General features: G+C 42.7%; 1 protein-coding gene across 7 annotated transcripts in view; it reads right to left on the bottom strand.

The window, feature by feature from the left end:
- NECTIN1 (nectin cell adhesion molecule 1) overlaps positions 1-26,137 on the bottom strand; it is a 405,552-nt gene that overhangs the window by 308,271 nt on the left and 71,144 nt on the right. For all 7 annotated transcript variants that reach the window (XR_013213250.1, XM_077250497.1, XM_077250500.1 and 4 more), the window contains one exon: positions 11,606-11,956. Coding sequence is in view for 6 of the 7 variants with exons in the window: in XM_077250497.1 (XP_077106612.1) it covers positions 11,606-11,956 (351 nt within the window). In the remaining variant the exon portion in view is untranslated. The remainder of the gene's footprint in view (positions 1-11,605; positions 11,957-26,137) is intronic.

The following is a 26,137-nucleotide window of genomic DNA, read 5'->3' as shown; positions in this document are numbered from 1 at the left end:
GATCCTGTTCGTGACGCCAAGTTGTAGCGCCCCCACTGCCGCAGGGCCGAGGGGTACCCGGTACCGGGCCTCTGAGTCTCTGCTCTGGGGTTGTCACGGTGGCTAGACCCGGTCCGTGACCCTGCTGAGGGGCGTACAATAATAGATGTGGATGGTGGTGGAGGTGCGGTGCAGTAAATAACGAAGACACCAGGTTGCAGTCTCTTTACCTCTTTACCGAAGGCTTCTGAGTCCTCAATCCGGAATACGGTTATCAGGGCTGCGCAAGTCCGGCCGGTCCGATGGCACCTCCAGAGTTCCCTTTGCAGGTGGAAATCTGTGCCTACCTTCCTGCGCTTGTGTTGTGGTCCTCCCCTGCTGTGCTTACGGGATAGTACCCCACAACTGTTGTGTCTGTTTCTCGTGTTCCCTCACAACTTGATTCTGATGTTCTCCCTCTACGTCCCCCTGATCTTACGGTTAGGACGCACCCGTATGACGGGAGGCTCGGAGCTCTTCCGGGACTCTTGCGTCGCCCCACTCCTGTTGTTACCCCCCTGTGTCTTCCTGGGCCTGGGTGAGACAGCCCGCCTGTAACTGACTGTCCTGCCGTAGGTTTGAAGTTTGGCTTGGAGCTCTATACTTCCTCGGCGTTCCGGCCACCGGTTATGCGCCTCAATAGGGTGTTGCCTCATCTTACAGCACGACTCCTACTGGTATTCTCCTTGTTGCGTTGATCTCGTTTCTCACTCAGCACAATAAATCTCGCTTCTTATCCTTTCTTGGGGTACCGCCGCTATATCGTGCAGGCGCGGTCCCGTAACGTTCTCTCTGTTCGCTAGGCCTCTGTCAGGATCCCACCCCTGACAGAGACCCCTCTGAATCTTCCCCTACAACACCCTCTGCCACAAGGTGTTGCCTGGCTCCAACCCAGTCAGCTTTCTGTCTAACTTCCTGCCTAACCCCCAGTTTTACCAGACTGTGAGGAGTGGCCTAATAAATAGAACCCTTAGCTCCCCCTGGAGGTCAGACTGTGAAATGTATTGGTGTCTGTGATACCTGGTCAGATGAACTCCTTCAGTGCCATCAGACGTACACCATAGCCCCCCTTAGCGGCGGAGCCACAGTACTGCAACGACCAGGACTCAGGGGCGCTGCACTAGCACTTAGGAACTCATTATATATGGCGTCTGCAAACTAATCTAGGAGACCCTATGCTTCAGGAGGCAGATAGCGCTTCATCACTCCCGAGTCTTACCGTGTTTCTAAGGCTACTTTCACACTAGCGTTGTTTGGCGTACATCGCAATGCGTCGTTTAGGAGAAAAAACGCATCCTGCAAAGTTGTCTGCAGGATGCGTTTTTTCCCCATAGACTTACATTAGCGACGCATTGCGACGTATGGGCACACGTCGCAACCATCGTGCGATGGTTGCGTCGTGTTTTGGAGGACCGTCGGCACAAAAAAACGTTACATGAAACTTTTTTTGTGCGTCGTGTCTGCCATTTCCGACCGCACATGCGCAGCCGGAACTCCGCCCCCTCCTCCCCGGACATTACAATGGGGCAGCAGATGCGTTGAAAAACTGCATCCGCTGCCCCCGTTGTGCATTTTTTTCACAGTATGAGTCGGTACGTCGGGCCGACGCAGCGCGAAGGCCCCGTACCGACACTAGTGTGAAAGTAGCCTAAGCTGTACTGTACAGCCACATATGGGGTATTTCCATGAGGCACATGTGGTGTCCACAAGCTCATTGCACCCCTAGATGAATTTATTGAGAGGTGTAGTTTACAAAATGACGTTACTTACTTTCTCCTGTACTGGCACCTCAGGCGCTCTACCAATGTGAATGGCACCCTCAAAACCATTCCAGGAAAATCTGAGCTCCAATACGACACTTTTTCCCTTCTGAGTTTTGCACTGTGCCTCAAAAGTAGTTTTCAAACACAAATTGGGTATCGGTGTACTTAAGAGAAACTGCACAACAAATTGGATGGGCCATTTTGCTCCTATTACCCTTGTGAAAATGAAAAATGTGGGCAAAACCAACATTTTTTTAAGGAAAAATGTATTTTTTCATTTTTACTTCAACGTTATAAACTTCTGTAAAGCACATGGGGGTTCAAAGTGCTCAACACATGTCTAGATCAATTCCTTGAGGGGTCTAATTTTCAAAATGGCATCATTTGTTGGAGTTTCCACTGTTTAGGTACATCAGGGGCTCTCCAAACCTGACACGGTATCTGCTAACAATTCCAGTCAGTTTTGCGCTGAAAAAGTCAAAATGGAGCACCAACTCTTCCGAACTATGCATCCAAACAGTAGTTTTCCACCACAAATGGGGTATCAGTGTACTCAGGATACATTGCACAACAAATTGTATTGTGCAATTGCCCGTTACCCTTGTGAAAATAAAAAAATTGGGGCTACAAAACATTTTTGTGGGAAAAATTAAGAAATTTTCTTTTTACAACTCAACGTTATAAACTTCTGTAAAGCACCTGGGTGCTCAACATACATCTAGAAATATTGCTTGAAAGGTCTAGTTTCCAAAATAGGGTCACTTGTGGGGGGTTTCCACTGTTTAGGCACATCAAGGGCTCTGTAAATGCAACAATGCAACATGGAGTTCGCTAACGATTCCAGCAAGTTTTGGGTTCACAATGTCAATTGGCGCTTCTTTCCTTCCAAGCCCTGCCATGCGCCCAAACAGTAGTTTTCCGCCACATATTGGGTATCGGCGTATTCAGAAGAATTTGCACAACAAATTGCAATGTATTTTCTCCTGCTACGTTTGTGAAAATGTAAAATTTGGGGCTCAAATTCACATTTACAGTATAGACCAAAAGGTTGGACACCTTCTCATTTTAAGATGTTTCTGTATTTTCATGACTATGAAACTTGTACATTCACACTGAAGGCATCAAAACTATGAATTAACACATGTGGAATTATATACTTAACAAAAAAGTGTGAAACAACTGAAATTATGTCTTATATTCTAGGTTCTTCAAAGTAGCCACCTTTTGCTTTGAGGACTGCTTTGCACACTCTTGGCATTCTCTTGATGAGCTTCACGAGGTAGTCACCGGGAATGGTCTTCCAACAATCTTGAAGGAGTTCTCAGAGATGCTTAGCACTTGTTGGCCCTTTTGCCTTCACTCTGCGGTCCAGCTCACCCCAAACCATCTCGATTGGGTTCAGGTCTGGGGACTGTGGAGGCCAGGTCATCTGGCGTAGCACCCCATCACTCTCCTTCTTGGTCAAATAGCCCTTACACAGCCTGGAGGTGTGTTTGGGGTCATTGTCCTGTTGAAAAATAAATGATGGTCCAACTAAACGAAAAACCGGATGGAATAGCATGCCGCTGCAAGATGCTCTGGTAGCCATGCTGGTTCAGTATTCCTTCAATTTTGAATAAATTCCCAACAGTGTCACCAGCAAAGCACAATCACACCTCCTCCTCCATGCTTTACGGTGGGAACCAGGCATGTAGAGTCCATTCATTCATCTTTTCTGCGTCGCACAATGACACGGTGGTTGGAACCAAAGATCTCAATTTTGGACTCATCAGACCAAAGCACAGATTTCCACTGGTCTAATGTCCATTCCTTGTGTTCTTTAGCCCAAACAAGTCTCTTCTGCTTGTTGCCTGTCCTTAGCAGTGGTTTCCTAGCAGATATTTTACCCTGAAGGCCTGCTGCAGAAAGTCTCCTCTTAACAGTTGTTGTAGAGATGTGTCTGCTGCTAGAACTCTGTGTGGCATTGACCTGGTCTCTAATCCGGGCTGCTGTTAACCTGCGATTTCTGAGGCTGGTGACTCGGATAAACTTATCCTCAGAAGCAGAGGTGACTCTTGGTCTTCCTTTCCTGGGGCGGTCCTCATGTGAGCCAGTTTCTTTGTAGCGCTTGATGGTTCTTGCCACTGCACTTGGGGACACTTTCAAAGTTTTCCCAATTTTTTGGACTGACTGACCTTCATTTCTTAAAGTAATGATGGCCACTCGTTTTTATTTTCTTAGCTGCTTTTTTCTTGTAATAATACAAATTCTAACAGTCTATTCAGTAGGACTATCAGCTGCGTATTTACCAGACTTCGGCACAACACAACTGATGGTCCCAACTCCATTTATAAGGCAAGAAATCCCACTTATTAAACCTGACAGGGCACACTTGTGAAGTGAAAACCATTCCCAGTGACTACCTCTTGAAGCTCATCAAGAGAATTCCAAGAGTGTGCAAAGCAGTCATCAAAGTAAAAGGTGGCTCCTTTGAAGAACCTAGAATATAAGACATAATTTCAGTTGTTTCACACTTTTTTGTTACGTACTGTATATAATTCCACATGTGTTAATTCATAGTTTTGATGCCTTCAGTGTGAATTCACAATTTTCATAATCATGAAAATACAGAAAAATCTTTAAATGAGAAGGTGTGTCCAAACTTTTCGTCTGTACTGTATATATACACAGTTGTGCTCAAACGTTTACATACCCCGGCAGAATTTTTGCTTTCTTCCCCTTTTTTTTTTTTTTTTAGAGAATATGAATGATAACACCAAAACTTTTTCTCCGCTCATGGTTAGTGGTTGGGTGAAGCCATTTATTGTAAAACTACTGTGTTTTCTCTTTTTAAATCATGATGACATCCCAAAACATCCTATTAACCCTGATCAAAAGTTAATTTACCCCATTTCTTAATACCATGTATCGTCTCCTCTAACATCAATGACAGCTTGAAGTATTTTGTGGTAGTTGTGGGCGAGATTCTTTATTTTTTCAGAAGGTGTGTCCAAACTTTTGGTCTATACTGTATGTGGGAAAAATTAGATTTTCACGGCTCTTCGTTATAAAATTCTGCGAAGCACCTGGGGGTTCAAGGTGCACACATCTAGATACATTCCTTTATGGATCTTGTTTCCAAACTGGGGGTCACTTGTGGGGAGTTTCTACTGTTTAAGCACATCAGGGGCTCTCCAGATGCGATGACGTCTGCTCTTGATTCCAGGCAATTTTGGCTCAAAAAGTCAAACGGTGCTCCTTCCCTTCCTAGCCCTGCCATGGGTTAATTTTTTTCCTTCCACATTGGATTAATTCCTGTGAAGCACCCGAAGAGTTAATAAACTTCTTGAATGTGGCTTTGAGGACTTTGAGGGGTGCAGTTTTTAGAATGGTGTCACTTTTTGGCATTTTCTGACATATAGGCCCCCCAAAGTTACTTCAAATGTGAGGTGGTCCCTAAAAATATGGTTTCGTAAATTTTGTTGGCAAAATGAGAAATCGCTGGTCAACTTATAACCCTTATAATGTCCTAACAAAAAAAAGTTTAAGTTTCAAGAACAGTGCTGATGTAAAGTAGACATGTGAGAAATGCTATTGATTAACAATTTTGTGTGATATAACTCTCGGTTAAAAGGCATAAAAATTAAATGTTTGAAAATTGTGAAATATTCGCCAAATTAGTTTTTTCCACAAATAAGCACGTCATATTGAACAAATTTTTACCATTATCATGAAGTACAATATATCATGAAAAAAATCAATCTTAGAACCAGTGGGATCCATTGAAGTGTTCCAGAGTTATTACTTCATAAAGTGACAGTGATCAGAGTTGTAAAATTTCCTGGTCATGAAGGTGAAAACGGGCTTGGGGGTGAAGGGGTTAAAGACGTTTTTGGAGACTTTTATGCTAAAGAAGCACTCACACAAAAGGTCTTATTTGCTAAACCCGTAGTCTAGTGTATATGCAGCAATACACTCACCGATTGCTGTTTCCCCCCATTTCCATTATGGTCCTTTTCTGGGTCACATGATGTCTATTTTGATTTGCTGAGGTTTATGAGTGAGCCAGAAGTTGCTTTTAGGTCTCGTTCACACGCTCAGTATTTGGTCAGTATTTTACATCAGTATTTGTCAGGCAAAACCAGGAGTAGAACAGTCAGAGGGAAAGTATAATAGAAACCTATGCACCACTTCTGCATTTATCACCCACTCCTGGTTTTGGCTTACAAATACTGATGTAAAATACTGACCGAATACTGCTAGTGTGGCCTAAAAGTGACTTCTGGTTCACGCATGGAGCTCATATCTGAGTCGGAAAAGAAGTCACCTGACCCAGAAGAGGATCACAGGGGAAACCAGGCAAGACCATAATCTGTGACTATATGAATCCAACTACACTATATACATATATGTACACAGATGTAAGCGATAATCAGTTTCATGGGAGAGGGAGTGGCCAATCCTTAGGATGGGACATCAATATCATATGGGTGTGGGTCTAACATCCTGTACCGCAACCAGCAGCTGATTCTAGGGGCCGCAGCAATTGAACAAGTACTGGGGTCTCCATGCACGACTCTTAAATTGGACTGCGTTGTAGAGAGCTGTGGTATCAGTTGCTGCTAGCAAAATATGCACAGGGCTATGCATACTTAACAATGATGGGTGTTTAGTGCTCACCAGAGTGTCATGGACCCACAATCAGTTGATTTGTTGGGGCACCAGGCATAAGATCCTCACCCATCAGATATTAATGTCCTATCCTAAGAATAGGGCATCAATTTTTAAGACACTCCATGAAATAATTTAGTAAGGAGGTCTCTACGTCTTGTTTTTGGTGAAGGCAGCTACTGTAGTAAGGTACAAAGGACTGCAAAAATGAAAAGCAACAATAGTATGTGAGGCAGAAGATCCAATCTGCCTAAATGAATGTGACCGGTAAAACTCTGGTGGGTTTACACGTTGGCGTCCTGGGCTAGACATAATTACTGTAAATATGGGATAATATAATATCGTCTACTGCAGCCTATAAAAACATAAAACGTCGCGAGGTAAGAACATCCAGACCTGTACCTGGTGAGTCAGATGTACAGAGGGTGAGTCAAACGTCAGGAACCAATTAAATGTGTGCAAGGTGTTTAGTGTTGGATTGATCTCATAGTCTCCATTATGTATATGGGTGTACAGATGACGTAGGTAGCCCTCCCTACCCCTCCGTAATTTGAGAAATCACCTTGTTTTTGTATGTGGTGATCAGACCATATTACATCAAGGGATCAGGGGTCTTTTAAAGTATTGCAATGATTGAAAAAACAATATGCCAACTAATATTCCTTCTGGAAGGGTTTGGATAATAAACGAAATGCAGGTAAACTGTCTCCTATCTACAAAAAAAGGTTCACCTTTCAAAGGGGTTGTGTTGGAATTTAAGCTGGAATGGTAAAGAATAAAAAATAACCAACGCTTAACTATTAAATCCTCGGATGCCAACTGTTCCTTCAGCAGTGACATCTTGCCCATCAATCACATGACTGCTTCAGCCAATCATTAGCCTTAAAACCAGTTATCACCTATCCATTGACCATTGGGTTCTGTAGCCCCATGGAGCCAGAAGTCCCGTGAAGAATGAATAGAGCAGCAGCCGGGCATTCGACTAACAGGGATAAAAGTTTTCAGTTTGGGTTAAAAAGTACTTGTTCTGTCGATCGGTGTGGCTTCCACTGATCAACAAGGTATCACCTCTCACCTGACAATCTGCTTTTAACGAACAACCTCTTTAACTCCTTCAAGACTAGAGGTATTTTCGTTTTTGCGTTTTCGTTTTTTGCTCTCCTTCTTCCCAGAGCATAACTTTTTTATTTGGCCATGTGAGAGCTTGTTTTTTGTGAGACAAGTTGTACTTTTGAGCGACACCATTGGTTTTAACATATCGTGTACTGGAAAATGAGAAAAAATTCCAAGTGCGGTGAAATTGCAAAAAAAGTGCAATTCCACAGTTTTTTGGATTTTTACCATGTTCACTAAATGATGAAACTGACTTGCTATTATGATTCTCCAAGTCATTACGAGTTCATAGACACCAAACATGTCTAGGTTCTTTTTGATTTAAGTGGTGAAAAAAAATCTAAAGTTTGGTAAAAAAAGAAAAATTTTAGTCATTTTCCGAGACCTGTAGCATCTCTATTTTTCGTGATTTCCGGTTAGGTGAGAGCTTATTTTGCGTACTGAGCTGAAGTTTTTATTTATACAATTTTGGCATAGATATAATCTTTTGATCACCCGTTATTGCATGTTATTGCAGTGTAGTGGGAACCAAAAAACGTAATTCAGATGTTTTTTTCTCGTTACGCCGTTTAGCGATCAGGTTGATTCTTTTTTTATATTTTGAGAGATCGGGCAATTCTGAATGCGACGATACCAAATGTGTAGATTTGTTTCTTTTCTTTTATAGTTGTATTTTGAATGGGGAGAAAAGGGGGGTAATTTGAACTTTTATATATTTTTTAAAACTTTTTTTACTTATTTTTTTTTACTTTTTGCTTCAATAGTCTCCATGGGAGATTAGACGCTGCAGTTGTCTAATTGCCTCTGCTACACACAGGCAATGTTCAGATCGCCTGTGTGTAGCAGAAATGCTCACTTGCTATGAGCACCGACTACAGGGCGACGCTCATAGCTATCAGGCTATGACAACCATATAGGTCTGCTGGAGACCTCTGGTTGTCATGCCCACCCATTGGTGACCCACGATCATGTGACGGGGTCACTGATGAGCGGGATTAGTACGCGCTTTCAAGCTAAATGCCGCTGTTAGAAATTGACAGCTGCATTTAACTACTTAACAGCCGCGGGTGGATCGCGATTCCACCTGCGGCTGTTGCGGGCACATGCCAGCTGTACAGATCAGCTATCATGTGCGTGAAATGGTGCGGGCTTGACGCCGGAGCCCAACATAGCGTCTGATGAAGGTCCATGTTTACAGACACCTCGTATTATTCCTTTACTTTTACCTCATTCAGCTTTTAGGCCGCTTTGTGAGGTAAACATTTAATGAATGAAGAGATTTAATTACTTTGTTTATTTCTCGACTTCCATCATACTTTCCATACAGAGATTGTAGCCTGTTGGGTGCGGCTGTGATTTTCTACTGAGATTAAATGTGTTGAGATATTGTATAATAGGAATTATGACATCTGTAAGTCAGCTGTGGTCTGTTCATTACAATCCAGATTCCTAAACCCATAGAAACGAGCTCATGTTGACCTTGTGTCATAGCTGCTGGGGTTGAAGAACTTACAATCACAGTTGACTCCTATTCATGCGTCCTTCAGCTGCTCTATAAGTCCGTATTGTGCACACATATGGCATTTCTAGCTAATCTCACATTCTATATAGTGTTAATATCATTCCCTTTAGTAATCTATACTCAACAACACATAGAATGCACAATTCAAGCCAGGTAGGACCCACCCAATTCCCGTGAATGCCCCCAAATAAGCCCTCATGGGAGTGGTTTTGCTACTCCAGCCCTATTGTGATCAGGATTGTTCTTGGGTAGTTCCAGTAAAATCTGACCTGTTTGTGAGTATGATAAGCTCTTGTAGGCAGGATCCTCACTTCTATTATTAAATTGTCTAGACGTATTGGTTTCAGAGTAAACCATATATTCCTCCTTCCTCCCCCTTCCCCCTTTATCATGACAGGACTTTTTAGGGGTAGGTCCCAGGGTGCCAACCTCCGCAGTTAAGAAGGAAAAGTATAGCAACTTGGTAGGATCAGGCACATTCTACAACCTGCAGTAACCACCGATCCACCAAACCACTGAATGACCAGCTCTGCCCTCGCCTATTGTATCCTCACCCATCCCTTGTAGATTGTGAGCCCTCGCGGGCAGGGTCCTCTCTCCTCCTGTACAAGTCGTGATTTGTATTGTCTAAGATTACTGTGCTTGTTTTTATTATGTATACCCCTCCTCACATGTAAAGCGCCAGGGAATAAATGGTGCTATAATAATAAATAATCTATATATATATATATATATATATATATATATATATATATATATATAATTGTCTAAGGGGTACTTCCGTCTGTTTGTCTGTCTGCAACTTCCGTAACGGAAATCCCGCGTCGCTGACTGGTTGTGGCAGGCAGGCGACAGGCTTAGTCTGGCCGCGAATTGGCCCCTCCCTACTCCCCTCCAGTCAGCGCCAGTGCGTCGCTCCATCCCGGACCAACTTTTAACTATTGATGCTGCCTATGCGTCATCAATAGTAAAAAGATATAATGTTAAAAATAAAAAACTAAAAAATTGTGCTATTCTCACCTTCCGCCGTCCACCGATGCGTGCGATGCTGCCGCCAGCTTCCATTCCCAGTGATGTACTGCTAAGTCATCTGGGTAATTTTGCAATGCATCACTGGGAACGGAAGCTGGCGGCAGCATCGCACATCGGCACAGCTTCGCTGGATGCCGGAGGGTGAGAATGTAACTATTTTTAATTTAATTTTTTTTTTTTTTTTAACAGGGATATGGTGCCCACACTGCTATATACTACGTGGGCTGTGTTATATACTGCATGGGCTGTGTTATATACTACGTGGCCTGTGTTATATACTGCGTGGGCTGTGCTATATATTACGTGGGCTGTGTTATATACTGCATGGCTGCTATATACTACGTGGCTGTGCTATATACTGCGTGGCTGTGCTATATACTACGTGGCTGTGCTATATACTACGTGGCTATGCTATATACTACATGGCTGTGCTATATACTATGTGGCTGTCTGTTACGTGGGCTGTGCTATATACTAAATGGGCAGTGTTATATACTGCCTGGGCAGTGTTATATACTGCGTGGGAAGTGTTATATACTGCGTGGGAAGTGTTATATATTACGTGGGCTGTGCTATATACTACATAGCTGCTATATACTACGTGGCTGTGCTATATACTACGTGGCTGTCTGTGTTACGTGGGCTGTGTTATATACTATGTGGCTGCTATATACTATGTGGCTGCTATATACTATGTGGCTGTGCTATATACTACGTGGCTGTGTTATATACTACGTGGCTGTGTTATATACTACGTGGCTGTGTTATATACTACGTGGCTGTGTTATATACTACGTGGCTGTGTTATATACTACATGGCTGTGCTATATACTACGTGGCTGTGCTAAGCGCGACGTACATACATACATATTCTAGAATACCCGATGCGTTAGAATCGGGCCACCATCTAGTAGTAATAATATTAATAATAATTCCCTGGTTTTTATCCTTTATTTTTAAAAGGGTGATGGTGTTCCCTTGCTTTTGTGTTTTGTCACAATAATTTTGGCATTCCTAATTTATAAATAAAGGTTATATTTTAATACACTAAAAAGTACAGAGGCTACTACCGTGATTTTTGCTCTATACCTGTACAGAAACAATTTCTGGAAACTGAATAATTTCGCATTGTAGGTCCAGGCATAATTATTTAAATAGTACATAGGATAATCATGATTGATTATTATTCTGTCATTTGTTAGGCCATCAACATCACATTGTTGCGTGTCTGTAACCCATCGATCAGCTGTTATAAACTCCGACAGTGTCAGTTGGAAACACTGAACAGAGCTACTGTGCACGACTCTGCTCGATGTGTAGCTGCTGCGGCCGAGTCCTGTAGATCAGCTCGTATTCGGAGGAACAAAAAAGATCCTGTATACCAAAAAAATGTCTGGGCGTAGATAATGTCTGCTACCTAATAATAACCTTTTTCTCTATAGCCCTAAGGATAGGTCATCAATACCATAAGACTGGAGAATTCCTCTCACAATAAGCATAATCTTACCAAGTACAGTGAGATTGAGTTGACTCTCACGGTTTCCCGTTGGAAAAGTTGCAAATTCGCAGATGTACGCCCCCTCATCTTCTAACTGTAGCCGACTGATTTGGATGGTGCCATCACGGTGAGAGGGATTCTGGAAGACCACACGTTCTTTGTATGGAGAGAGGATAGAGACGCCCATGGAGGGGTTGAAAATAGCCACATTTTGCTTTGAGCCATTTGTTGATTTTTGCCATGTAACCTGAGTGATCTTTACGTTAGGTTGAGGATTGATTAAGCTACAGTGAAGTATGACATCCGTGCCAACATATCCCGATACTGTGTCATTTACTTGTACTATTTGCGAATGAACACCTAAAAAGAAGAGAGACAAAAAAAACACATTTCAGATTAATATATCCAAAGTCTAGAACAAAATGCACAAAAGAGATGCAATATATGGAGAGTAATATAAATGTGGCCCCTTGTGTCATAGTACATCACGAGAACCTGAGCCAATACATAATGGTATTCACATCCTGCACAGCAATGTTACCCAAAAGTTACCGAAAAACCACATCCTCCAGTGAAAATCAGATTGACTCCTTTAAAGGGGATGTCCAAGATTGGAAAAACATGGCTGCTTTCTTTTGGAACAGCCCCTATAACCATGTGTCCGACAGTGTCTAGTACTCAACCCATTGAACTGAATAGAGACAAGTTACAACTATGGTCAACAGTGACACTTTTTTTTTTTTTTTTTTTTTAATAAATGTAGTCATGCTTTTTGCAGTCCTGGACAGCCCCTTTAATTATATGTGGATGAAAGGAAGGGTTGATCCAGCTTCCAAAATTTTTTGCACAAAAAATTTTTATTTGAGAGAAGGTGCAAAAAAATTTTTTTACAAAAATCAATAAAAAGTACCGAATAGCAGCAACGCGCTTCAAACGCACATGGCGTTATTCGTGAGAGCTGCAATCTAACCGATCACAAAGACATGTAACTAGTAATCCTCCAAAAGACACACGTATAGAAAATCACATGATCAATTAAAAACAAAATCATCAGGTGTGGGTAAAACACAGAAAGAAAAATCCATTGGGTGAAACCACAAATGCAGAATAAAAAATATATATAGAAGACACTGGTATGACGCAAGAACAATGAATGAAACAAAAAAACTAAACACAAAAACAGAAATAAAATAAATAAATAAAAAAATGATGGAATAATGGAATGTTCAATAATGGAACATGAGTTCTATTAATTATATGTTGTTTACTTGTAAAATTTGAAATCAAATCATGTAAATAAATGCTTGGTTCTTTCTCATATCGCTGACAGGTCACCTATATAGTAAATGCGACACAGGCACATCAGTAGGGAATACAAGGTTACATTTCATAATTGGTCACGGCCACATCAGCCACAGTCCATAACATTGGCTGCCATATTTAGTCCTAACAGATCCCTCACTAAAGTACTAGTCAGTACCCTCCGGTCACAGCAATAACCTCCAGCAGCCGTGTGATTACCGGGTACTATATAGTAACACAATGATCCGTTCTGGATTCTGGAAATCTATTTTATGCACTGAAAAATGCATTTACCTCTTTACAAATGATCAATTTTTAAGAACATAAGAAAATGATGTTGCCGGCGGCACATGGTGGGAAGATATCCTTCAGTCTGCAACATGTGCCATTAACCTCTCTCACCTCTCCAAATCATAAAGCTGAGCCAATACTTATATTGCATAGTTTTTAACCATGTAACATTGAAATAAAGCTCCATATTGTAAACTCTACCTGGTCTATTAAAGGGAATATTTCACCAGGTTTCTGCTATGTCATCTGAGAGCACCGTGAGGTAGGGGCAGAAACTCTGATTATTTGTCACTGGTGATTCGTCACTTACTGGTCTATGTTTTGCAGCATTTTATCAGCAGGAGATTATCACAAGAGGACAACTGACCTTGTGCATCCTAGTCCAACATTGATTAGCAGCGATCAATACACATTGTACACAGAAAACTGCTAATGAGAGATTATAGACAGAGTCGCCACTGAACTCTGCTAGATCAGCAGCAGAGAAAACTGTGATTATATCTGAACTAAGTGACACATCACTGGAATCAGGGTATCTTTCCCTACAACATGCTGCTTTCAGATTACATTCCAAAAATCTGCTGACAAATTCCCTTTAAATGAGAGCCGGCAAGCTTACCATCTTCTCATCTTAAATCTGCCCTTTTTACAAATATAATTTTTGGTTGCCACACATCACTAAGACATCCCATTGAGAACTACTCAAAAGTGGCATTAAAATAGGACTTTCTGGAATCAGGAATGATTCTCCCATGGTTAACTGGAAAGCAGATCATGGCCAAATCCCTGCGACGTCAGTCCCATTAATACTAGTTCTGTGGAATGTCACTTTCATCCTCCTATCATAGATATAATGAAGGGCGCCATACTGCTGTACCCATATAACTTCATGGCAGTAACAGAGGCTGCCGTACTATGGTGCGCCGATGGTATCCAGCTGCAGTTTGTTCCTAGGTCTGCTCCTTTGCATTTGCTCGTCTCCAGGTGTAATAACCATTCTTCTTCTTCTCCCATTGATTCTGCACTATTGTTCCTGTACTCACCCAACGATTGCTGAATCCAATAAACTGAATATATGAGCTGTGTCTTCGCTATGTTCCACAGAAATCCCTGATCCAATCTGTTGCTAGATTCCGCTCCTTCCACCCCCTGTGTAATTCCACACTTCGCTAGCCTCTCCACCACAGCTATCCCTGACTATGAAATATTAATTGCATAATTAAGCACATGTCCACACAAATAATAAATCCCTTTCATATTTCATGTACTTATGATTGCTGCTCTCCTCTCATTTGACTTGTGTGTGTTTCTCTATTGCCGTGACTCTTCACTCATTACCAGTGGGATTATTTCATTGGCACACCCTTTACAAATGTAGCTGTGGCTGGGACCCTCATAGCAGCTTGGAAGAACCCACCCTAGGGGGAGAATACAAGGATATCATTTAATTGCTATCCTACATAAAACACCTGTTGTTCACATACCCTGGCGATGGGTTTGAATGGTTACTAAAGGTAACATCCTCACCTGTGACCTGCTTGCTTGTAATCAGTGTGTGCATAAAAGCTGAGTGAGTTTCTGGGATCCAGACAGACTCTTGCATCTTTTATCAAGCCACGATATTTCTGGATTGTGAGTCATGGGGAAAGCAAAAGAATTGTCAACGGATCTACGGGAAAAGGTAGTTGAACTGTATAAAACAGGAAAGGGATTCAAAAAGATATCCAAGGAATTGATAATGCCAGTCAACAGCGTTCAAAGTGTGATTAACAAATGGAAAATCAGGGGCTTTGTAAGAACAAAACCACGGTCCGGTAGACCAACAAAAATGTCGTCCACAACTGCTAGGAAAATCGTTCGGGATGCAAAGAAAAACCCACAAATAACATCAGCTGAAATAGACGACTCTGTGAAAACTAGCGGTGTGGCTGTTTCAAGATGCACAATAAGGAGGCACCTGAAAAAAATGGGTTGCATGGTCGACTCGCCAGAAGAAAGCCATTACTGCGCAAATGCCACAAAGTATCTTGCTTACAATACAAAAAACAGCACAGAGACAAGCCTCCAAACTTCTGGAACAAGGTAATTTGCAGTGATGAGACCAAAATTTAACTTTTTGGCCACAACCATAAATGTTACATTTAGAGAGAGGTTATGATGAAAGGAACACCATTCCTACTGTAAAGCATGGAGGTGGATCGCTGATGTTTTGGGGATGTGTGAGCTACAAAGGAACAGAAAATGTGGTCAAAGTTGAAAAGATGAATGCAGCACGTTATCAGCAAATACTGGAGGCAAATTTGCACTCATCAGCATGGAAGCTGTCCTGGGACGTTCTTGTACGTTCCAACATGACAATGATCCAAAACACAAGGCCAAGACGATCTCTTATTGGCTACAGCAGAACAAAGTGAAGGTTCTGGAGTGGCCACCTCAGTCTCCTGACCTCAATATCATTGAGCCACTCTGGGGAGATCTCATGCGCACAGTTCATCCTAGACAACTCAGGAATTTACAGGAACTGGAGGCTTTTTGCCAAGAAGAGTGGGCAGCTTTACCACCTGAGAAAATAAAGAACCTTATCCACAACTACCACAAAAGACTTCAAGCACTCATTGATGTCAGAGGGGACAATACATGGTATTAAGAAATGGGGTATGTGAACTTTTGATCAGGGTCATTTGGATGTTTTGGGTTATCATTATGATTTATAAAGAGAAAACACAGTAGTTTGACAATAAATGGCTTCACCCAACCACTAACCATTAGAGGAGAAAAAGTTTTGGTGTTATCATTCATATTCTCTGAAAAAAGGCCAAGAAAGTAAAAATTCTGCCGGGGTATGTAAACTTTTGAGCACAACTGTACAGCCATCCATGTATGTAGTGCCATATCCATATATCCATCTTGTCCTATTCTTTTATCTTTCCATGCTGCAAATGTAACAGTGTTCCCCATTTTCTCTACTGGTAACGTCTGGATGTCATTTACAGTATGAGGCTATGTGCACACGTTAAGCGATAAGTAATTGGTGCAGACATTCCTGACCTATTTCTGCATCTCTTGGTGCGGTTTTTCCTCACTCATTAGTATCAGGAACAAAAGCACTGAATGGATTGACATGCTGCAGGCTTAAATCTGCAAGTCACAAATAAGCAATGTGTGCTGGAGACTTGACGATTTTCATTCACTTTCAGTTGGCATCAGGAAACTTCAGGCTTTGTGACAAAACTGAGCAGAAAAAATGCAGCAAGATCGTAATGTGTGCACACAGTCTTAGCGTTTTTTAATTACACTATTAACTATTGGCACTAAATGGCTCTGTTGCTTCGAGGCCCAGTGTGCGGCAAAAGTCACATGACTGGCAGACGAACAACTTGCTTAGAAGAGAAAACTAGGCTTTAAACATGGAGGAAGAGGCCTCGCAGAGGAGGAGCCTCAAGGGAGACTTATAAAGATGCTTTAGTTTTATAGGAAGATGCTTTAGTTTTATAGGCACATGCTAGGCTCCAACTCAGCCCTGAGAGATTCAGTTGAAGAGATGAGAGATTAAAGGGGTTTTCCTGAACGCATAGATTATTAAAGCATTGCAAAGACTATAATAAGAAACTGAGTGGTGATGTGACCTCCATCTCTTTACTTTTTGCAACTCTGCAGTGAGCTTTGAATGGTGATGTCAGGTAGGGCAAGTTGTCAGTGACTGGAAATGTGCATGGGGAGCAGCAGGGAGAGCACAGAGGACATTGCAGGCTCCACACAGAACAAACAATATTATCAGCTTGTGACTTTATCCAGAGGGAATGGAGATGTGCTTCCACAGCCCTAGGCTACTAGGAGACAGCTAGTGTCAGCACGTACAACATTGAATGCAGACGAGTGTCAGAATAGCATATACTAATTAAAGTGGAAAAAATGTTAGGAAGGAGAAACTGTGTACAGCAATTTATCCATCTTGAGACTGTAGAAAAAAGTCTCAGGATGGCACTTTGTAGGTGGACTTGGTGAGCACAGAGGGTAGAAGTGGGCTAGCCTAGTGCATGCAGCAGTCCTGCCATGTAATGCCTGCAGAAGGATTTGTCAGTTTCAGTGTGGGCCAGAAAGTGCTCTATATGCTTCTGTTTGTGTGAGCGTTGCGGTGTTGAAGCTATGTGCCACAGTCCTTTTGGAAAATTGTTAAGATGAAAAAGCCTCAGCACCAGAAAGTGCAAGGTATGGTTAAACTGTGTTCCAGGAGAATCTGTTGTTGGCCTGTGTTAGGCTTGTGTATTGTGAGAGAGTTGGTAACCAGTGGCCAGAGTGGGTTTACCAGTGTATATGGTCAGTATTAGGCAGCGCTTTGGACGCAGCACATGTCCACTGCGCCCAAAGTGCTGCCGGCTTTTGATCGCAGGCGATTCTGCATGTATTCATTGAACCATGCGGAATCACCTTGTACAATACATTGGACGGGTGATTTTATCTTGCGGAGACTAAGCATTTCCGCAAGATAAATAGACATGCTGCGGTCTGGAGAAACGCATCGCATGTCCGTCTCCAACGGTGATTCTTGAAATCCCATACACTATGCTGTAACATCTGGCTGCTGCAGGTTTAACCCTGTGGATGTACGTAGCGTCCAACCTGCAGAGTTTACTGTGGGAACATACCCCTAGAGTTCTGTAGGGATCTGGGAGGACTGTAATTGCCTTTGTAGCACCACACAAGACCTAGATATTGTCACACTGTATCAGATGGTAAGTGGACTGTGACCACTGTCATCATAGCAGTATGAGTTGAGAATACTATTGCCCTGGGAGAGATCAGCTTTGTGAGGTCTTTAAGGGCTGTGCAATATATGAAGCCCTATGGAAAGTCATCATTGAGTTAGTCTTGTAACTAAGCCGTAGTGAGCATGGAGAGGCCAATCTGCGAGAGGCTAGGAGCAACTGTGACTAACAGTACACAGGCATGGCTGATTATCATGCAGGCCTACAACTGCCTTGTTATTTAAAGGGGATTTATGGACTAAGAAAAAAAGCCTTCAGTCTATTGTAATAGCGTGCTATGCAAACGTTGTCATGATTCACCGTGAAAATGGCCGCTCAGGAGACCACATGTACATGATTTGCATTCTTACAGTCACATGCTGACTAGTTATTCTTGTGCTTCTCAGAATATAACATTGAGACAGTAGGAGAGCGTCTAGTTGGCAAGTGACGGCAAATAATATACATGTGATCATGTGACCATCCACTCACACCGGGAATCCAGGGGAGTTGTGGCAGTGTGTAGCGTGACATTGCTGCTATCATGTGGCTGTTGCTGCAAGTCGAAAAGTGAGCAGTTCATAAAGATGCAGGAACATTTTAACAATAAGGACAATGACTGTAGTGTGTGATTGTAAGCCCGCTCTGCCCTGAAAGGTGATGGCCGTATCTCTAATCGGTCAAACCTGGTGACTGGTTCACTTTAATCAATTCAATAACGGCTGCATTTTATACATCTATCAGTTGGTGGAAGAAACAGATTTATCCAATAGGAAAATTTGGAAATTGAGAAAAGCAGTGTACTGCATCTGATATTTTCTGGGGCGTGTTCTTTTTCCCCTCTGGATAACACATTATGCTTATGTTTATGACTGGTCAGCTTCATGCAGGGGAAAAAGTCAGCTCCCCCGTAGACATATCTCTGTTAACATCCCTTTTGTTGAAGGATAAAATAGAATGTGAATTCCACAATGGAGATGGTATATAAAAAAATGATATGACCAGTTTGACAGGCTCAAACTGGTAAAGTGTCCGTGTTAAGATGTGACTTGATACCAATTGTTTCATTTCCACCTACATTAAAGTCTGCCCTCATTCACATGGCAGCATAAGCGACCTGTACTCTATATGCCAAAAAATAGAGTGAGTCTGAAGAGAGGTTCTCTTCTGATCAGATCTCACTTTTAGCACATAGCACACGTCTTACATGGACCTTTGATGTGGCCATGTGAATGAAGTCTTAAAGATATAACAACTGGGCACAAACTAGCCACAAAATGCAATAAGTACAGCAATGTAATGTAAAATGTGCAATACCACTGCTCATTGATTATAAAGGCAAATATCTACGAACGCTGATAGGATGTAGTACTGTCCGCAGAATACAGGCACGAGTCCGATGGTAATTGTAACACCTGCACTGGGAACTGTTGGCACATCTACTGGTATACTGGGACTTACAGACACTAAGAAGAGCTTTGCAGCTGCTGTTAAACAGGGATCTACAGACATTAGCAGATTTTCCCCTGAGCTGCAGTGGACTACAATTCCCAGGGACCCTTGTTTCAGTCAGATGACACAGCCTGGATTGGATGAGGAGGGACTTGGAGGGAGGAGCTGGGCAGAAAGTGAAAGCAAGAGTTCAGAGAAAGAAAAGAGCGTGGCAACTTGCTGTGAGAGACTGAGCACGGCGGATTTGCATCCCTCTATGCTGCAGTGTTGCTGTCCCCTCAGATATACCCGTGCTGCTGGAGAGAGCGCGGCTTTCTTTTACCCTCTGAAGTTACATCAAGAACTTGGAGAGTTCTGCCGGCACTCCCACCGTAGTATTATGGACTGAATCCGGCTGCCCCATCTGACCGTTGGAGACGCGCAGTGAGTGCCCTTCTGAGACTTGTGGTCCTACCAGCGCTATTTACAGTGAGTACACTACAGCCCAGACTATTGCCATTAATATTCATCTAAGTGTACCAACTGTTCTAATTTGCGAGCCAACATCCGCGGCAACTGGGCCCCAACATTTGGACTGTGTTAAACCAGGAGAAACAAAAACCCTGCTACGTTATACTTGCAGGGTTGAAGTAGAATTAGAGTGTGATGTGTATATGACTTTGACAGAGCACAGTTACTTGTATTGCATGTTATTCTTTTAAATCCATCTCATTTATGCTGCATAGCAATAAACCTGTTAAACTGTTTTACTCCTGATCCCTGTGAGTGTGTACTGAGTGTGGCAGGGGCTTCCCGAGTCAGCCCCTGGCAGAAGATAATAGTCCTTCTGCGGTCCCAGAGAGAGATCTCCAATCAAGATTCGGGTGGAGGCACTGCGCCCTGAAGGGGTGAGACCCCCCATAACACCCAGTGTACCATGGTAGCCCTAAAGGGGTGTTACATAATGAAGTCGATTGATTACAAAGTAACTCTACAGAAGGTTACCGGTATGAGTAGACATTTATTTCAGATTCACCATACACCCCTCCTAGTTACAGTAAGCAATGCTAATTCAACCTAACACAAGTAAGTGAAAAATCACAGAGCGAAAAAAATCTCTAGATAAATTCCACAACAAATCACTAAGCGAAGGCGCGGCAACTCTCACGTTATATTTAATTAAAGGGTAGTAAAGCGTGAGAGCCCTTGTCAAAGCAACTCTCAATAACTAATTATCTATATACAAAGAATAGAAGTCCCAAATCAGAACCCTTTGTAGGTGCACGATAGTAGAAATAGTATGAATTACTATTATTGATGTTATTAATGTATAAATATATACATTATTACTATAAATCCTGCAATAAATAACCACACTAACTACTTAAAAAAAAAAACCATAATGTCACAGATTCCATCCACATTTATTACAACAGATTAACAGGCGAGGACAATGTCACAGAACTGATTATTTTGGTTGTACCTTTAAGCCGAGCAATAAAACCTTAGTAATAACTAGAGATTTGTATTATATCAGGAAGGAAGAGGTAGATGAATGGACTGCGTTGTGCAATGTATTATCACTGCTGTCTCAATTGATAAGATGAGTGTGAGATTTAGTATTTAATTTGCTTTTCCCTCCAGTTGAAGGTAATAACCACAAATTCCCCTTTTCGTGAATGTTTGCCAGTCTTTTGGCATCAAACACCATCAAATGTCGCAAACGTTTTTGTGGAACTCAAAGATGCAGAAACATCTTGAAACTTTTGGCATTTCTAAGCCTAATCCCCAACTAGCTTCACCAAATGGGTGAGGCTCGGGTAAGATGGGGTGTGGTTAGCTCGCCTATCTTAATCATGGAAATGTTGCCATTGGCTGGAGTAACACATCTGGCGGGGGGCACTCACCATTTATGGTGGTGGGCGTTAGGATGTAGGCCTCTTCATGAGTTGGCTGCACCTTACTCCAGCATTCCTGTTCATCATGACTGGTGTGCATAGACCGGTGTCTTAAAGGGAACCTGTCACCTGAATTTGGCGGGACCAGTTTTGGGTCATATGGGCGGGGTTTTCGGGTGTTTGCGCAGGCGTATACTCCAGAGGACAGAGAATGAACTTCAATCCAATATTGCGGCCAGCATGCAGCCAGCGGGTAAGGAAAGGGTGAATCAAACACCCGAAAACCCCGCCCATATGACCCAAAACTGGTCCCGCCAAATTCAGGTGACAGGTTCCCTTTAATCAATCAGGCTCATAATTTTAACAGTAAAAGTTTTTTCTCCCCAAAGAATAAACATAATTTTTTAATAGGCTCTAACTGTAAAAAAAAAATTAAATAGTGGTGTCTAAATCAAATTCTTTCTGCGCTGCTGGTAGAATCCCATACCCAGACTCGAGAGATGGAGACGAATAAAGTGCAATTTTTATTGAACGGTTATATCTGCACATTTCTAAATTATCCAATTTCTTCCTCAAGAAACAACCACAGTCAGACTGATTTCCACACAGCTCATTCTTTGGTCCGATGGCCCATGGCTTGCAGCAGCTGGTATATGCCTAGAGATTGTTGCAATTGCAGCACCATCATGTGACCAAGGATTCCTCTTCTTAATGCACATCAATATCAGATAAAACCCTATTTGCACTTTCTTTGCTCCCCAGTTTTCATTTGCTAAAAAAAATGAAATAATCACCCTCACCCAATCAACCACAGCTCTTGTTCCAATACTTACCTGGTCCCTTCAGGTCACTACTTTCTGGTCCCTTCTAGACACAGAGGAAATGGATATAAATGCCCACTCAAGCCATGACCGACAGCAGTGGTGTCCGGACTCAGCCAGTGATTGGCCCAGTGTCACGGGTGTGTCAGAGGCTGCAGACAGTCGCTCTGCATTTGGCTGCAAAAGGTCTCTGCATTTGGCTTTGCAGACACCTTCATAACCCTTCTGACTCTTGACCCAGTGGCAATCTTTCTCCGGCTCCAATTGACACACCTGGACCTGGGTGTTTATAGACTCCCAGCCTGCTGCTAGGAGGTGGCGGTGATATTTCCATTGTCCCCTGTTGAGGCTTGGAGCTATAACAGTCGGCCATCTTCCTCTTTGGTGTTGCTGGAGGACGTCTGTGTTACATCTGAGTCTACTCAAGATAAGTGTTGCCCTTGTTGGTCTACCCCAGCTGTCTTTAGTGGTAATGGGGATTGACTAGTGCTTATCACGTCCTTCTCTATGCAGGGCTTATCACCAGGGTAAGGCAGGGATTAGGTTCCTGCACGGCGATAGGTACAGAACCTCTATAGGGATGTTTAGGGCAGACAGGGTGACATTAGAACTGCCTAGGGGTCTCCACTCCCCCTTTCCCTAGTGTTGGGTTCCCTTCCCCTTATCCCTTTGTGTTGCACTTAGTCTTTCCTACACTGTGCATGACACCCAGGAAGTAATAATCAGCAGAAACTGGGGATTGGTGAAGGTTGATATTTTAAGCAATCTGTGACCTTAAAAATATTATTTTATTGTAAAACATCTTTAAAGAACCAAAATATCTATGATATATTAGTGCGTAAAGGCATTATAGGTGGGGTCGTCCCACTCATTGCCACCATCTATAAAGCCAGAATCACACTAAGTGTTGTGGTTGGAGTGTGAGCCATGATGCATGGACTGCCCATGGGTCTCCCAACTTGGGCAAACAGATCTGCGTTCGGTCTCTGAATCACTGACCATGACACACGGATGGTTACCCTGTAGGATCCACCTTGCTAACTTTCCATATATTTCATGGATCTTACTTGAGTGGCCTTAACATAATACTGCAGCACATCTTCCTTTGGCGATAACAGTTGGTTTCTGAGATCAGATCTGTGGTGGATCAGCTGATTTCCACGCCAGGTTTAAAAACCATATTCTACATTAATTAAGAAGTTAAATGATTGAAATACAGACATTGCTAACAAAACTAGAACATCAAATGTTCTTTCTGAAGCAAAGCATAAACTATGATACCATGGAGTATGTAATGTGAGAAGATCATTACTGGGCATGAAGAAGATCCCCTGCGGTGCCAAGCATGTGGCCATCTTTAACCATCCGTGCAGACAGGCTGTAATGCAGCGCAGTGTTCAGGCCATTTATCTCTAGGCCTGACCATTAGCTAGAACAGTAGGATCTAGAAGTTTAACCCTTCTCAGTATCATTTATTTATATCCACTTATCTCTCATATTCTCCTGGTTTATATAAAAAAAATACATGACTGATATGCAAAATTAATAAACTTCCTCTTTATGTTCTAAAGATCTCCCCCAATGACTAGGAGAAAATGTCCTTAAGAAATGAATAATCTTCTGTGGTCACACATTACCTTGGCATTACATTTGGCAGGACGGAGTTGTACTGGGGAATGGGACTTACAAATTAATAGAATTAAGGAAAGATTAAAATAATAAAACAGCACATTGCAATGAAATGTAAAAACACTGCCCTGTGACTAGAGAGTTGCGGTGCTGATACACTACACATAGCCGTGTCTCCCAACTCCCCCAGAAGCATGCACTCTCAACCAAGCATGCATGTGCTTTAATGGACAGTGGAATAAGTTGCTACCACCCTCCAGCAATGGCCGCTTATCTCTGGGAGAACAAAAGGATCTGGCATTGAAATGTATTTTGCCTGATCCTTCTCTCCTCCAACGTCATCTGTCAGGAGGAATCGGGAGGCTCCCATACATATATTAGACAATTGGCCGGATTCACCAAAATCGGTGCCTTTGGCTGACTTTTATTCCAAGAGTATGGGGACTTAAAGGGGTTGTCCACTACTTTATGGCTACGTTCACATTTGCGTTGTGCGCCGCAGCGTCGGCGCCGCAGCGCACAACGCAAACAAAAACGCAGCAAAACGCATGCACAACGCTGCGTTTTGCGCCGCATGCGTCCTTTTTTTAATTGAATTTGGACGCAGCAAAAATGCAACTTGCTGCATCCTCTGCGCCCCCGGACGCGGGCGCCGCAGCGACGCATGCGGCGCAAAACGCAAGTGCGACGCATGTCCATGCGCCCCCATGTTAAATATAGGGGCGCATGACGCATGCGGCGCCGCTGCGGCGCCCGCCGCTGCGGCGCCCGCCGCTAATGTGAACGTAGCCTAAGCCCGTTTCACTGTCCCTAAGGTCTAGAGTGAAATAATAAAACAAGTATATGTATCTCCTTAACCAGCACCGCTACTCTGCTCTGAGCACGGAGTCACTGGGCAATTTTTTTATAATGTTGATTTCATATCAGCACTGCAGCCCATCAGTGTCTGCCGATTGTTTATTTCATGTAAGAGCTGCAGCCCATCAGTGTCTGCTTATTATTTATGTCACATCAGAGCTGCAGCTCATTAGTGGCTGCTGATTATTTATATCAAAAGACTGACCGTCACTTCCTAAACAGAAATCAGGTGTGAACAGGTGCTTACTAAGAGTAGTCACCTCCATATCGAACCATCAAAGTAGCACTCTGTAGTTCTATAGCATGAAAAATGAAATATGAATTGCATTACTGCTGTAAAAATTTTGAAAAATTGAGAATACTTAGGGCATAAATTGGCCAATTCATGTCTACCCAGCAGCCACGATACGGCAATTCTCATTGCTGGGAACCTGCCTAATGTGAATCACCTTATCGCGGCTGCTGGGCACACATGAATTGGCCAATTTATGTGCTAAGTATTCTCAATTTTTCATATTTTCTAGCGCAGTAATGCAATTCATAGTTCATGTTTTCATGTTATAGTGCTACAGAGTGCTACTTTTTTGCTAATTATTTATGGCACATCAGAGCTGCAGCCCATCAGTGTCTGCTGATTGCTTATGTCATGTCAGAGCTGTGTCTGCAGTGTTTGTTGATTGTTTATGTCATATTAGCGCTGCAGTCCATCAGTGGCCGCTGATTATGTCACAGAAGTGCTGCAGTCTGTCAGAGGCTGCAGATTGTCTGCAGCGCTGACGTGGCATAAAAAGTGTCACAAGATAGCCAGGGGACACAGTGCTCAGAGTGGAGGTATAGTGCCAGTCAAGTATGCTTTTTTTTTTTAAAATCCGGAAGCTCTGATTGAATAGAGGTTCCTCACAAATAGGTAATTGAGTACATCGTATTTTGGGAGGCCATAAAGAAAAGAGTCTCTCCACTAAGCAGTGCTGCATCTGTTAACTACAGGCTAAGGGGCCTGGAACTGAAATAATAGAGATGAAGTGATATAATATCCCTGTGTCAGGATGACTGAACGAAGACTGGATGTAAAAAATCAGAATGATTATCTGAGCGACCCATTTACACAAGAGTCTTCTACTACTAGAGCAACTTTTATCACAGGCACAAGATGAATGACACGGGCACACCATGACCTGACATCTCTCCTGTACTGGCCAGTAGCTAATAACTCGGCATCTACCTCTGTATTAGAAGCAGTAACTGGGATGTGACTGCCGGATAGTAATACTGTGCGTGTTCTGTGACCACAGAGCCTTGTCTGACAACATCAGAGAACAAAGGAAAACACATGGCGAGAGACTGCACCCCGCACATAAAGCACCAGAGAACACAACGCTGTAAAAGCGCATTCCCTGAATATACAACCTGCATTAAAGAGCAAACAAGAACAAAGCCTTGTTAGAGAGCTCAGTAAAGACACATCAGAGAACAAAGCGATGCGTGAGGCATCATCTGCACTGACAGGAAAACATCCCCATACAGAAACCTGCAATGCACATTGGCATCATCTCTCCACTACTCTCA

The sequence above is a fragment of the Ranitomeya variabilis genome, chromosome 4 (assembly GCF_051348905.1).
Source record: "Ranitomeya variabilis isolate aRanVar5 chromosome 4, aRanVar5.hap1, whole genome shotgun sequence".
In the NCBI taxonomy this organism is placed as follows: Eukaryota; Metazoa; Chordata; class Amphibia; order Anura; family Dendrobatidae; genus Ranitomeya; species Ranitomeya variabilis.
The sequence above is the reverse complement of the archived record's forward strand: the minus strand, read 5'-3'. Positions and strand labels throughout refer to the sequence as shown.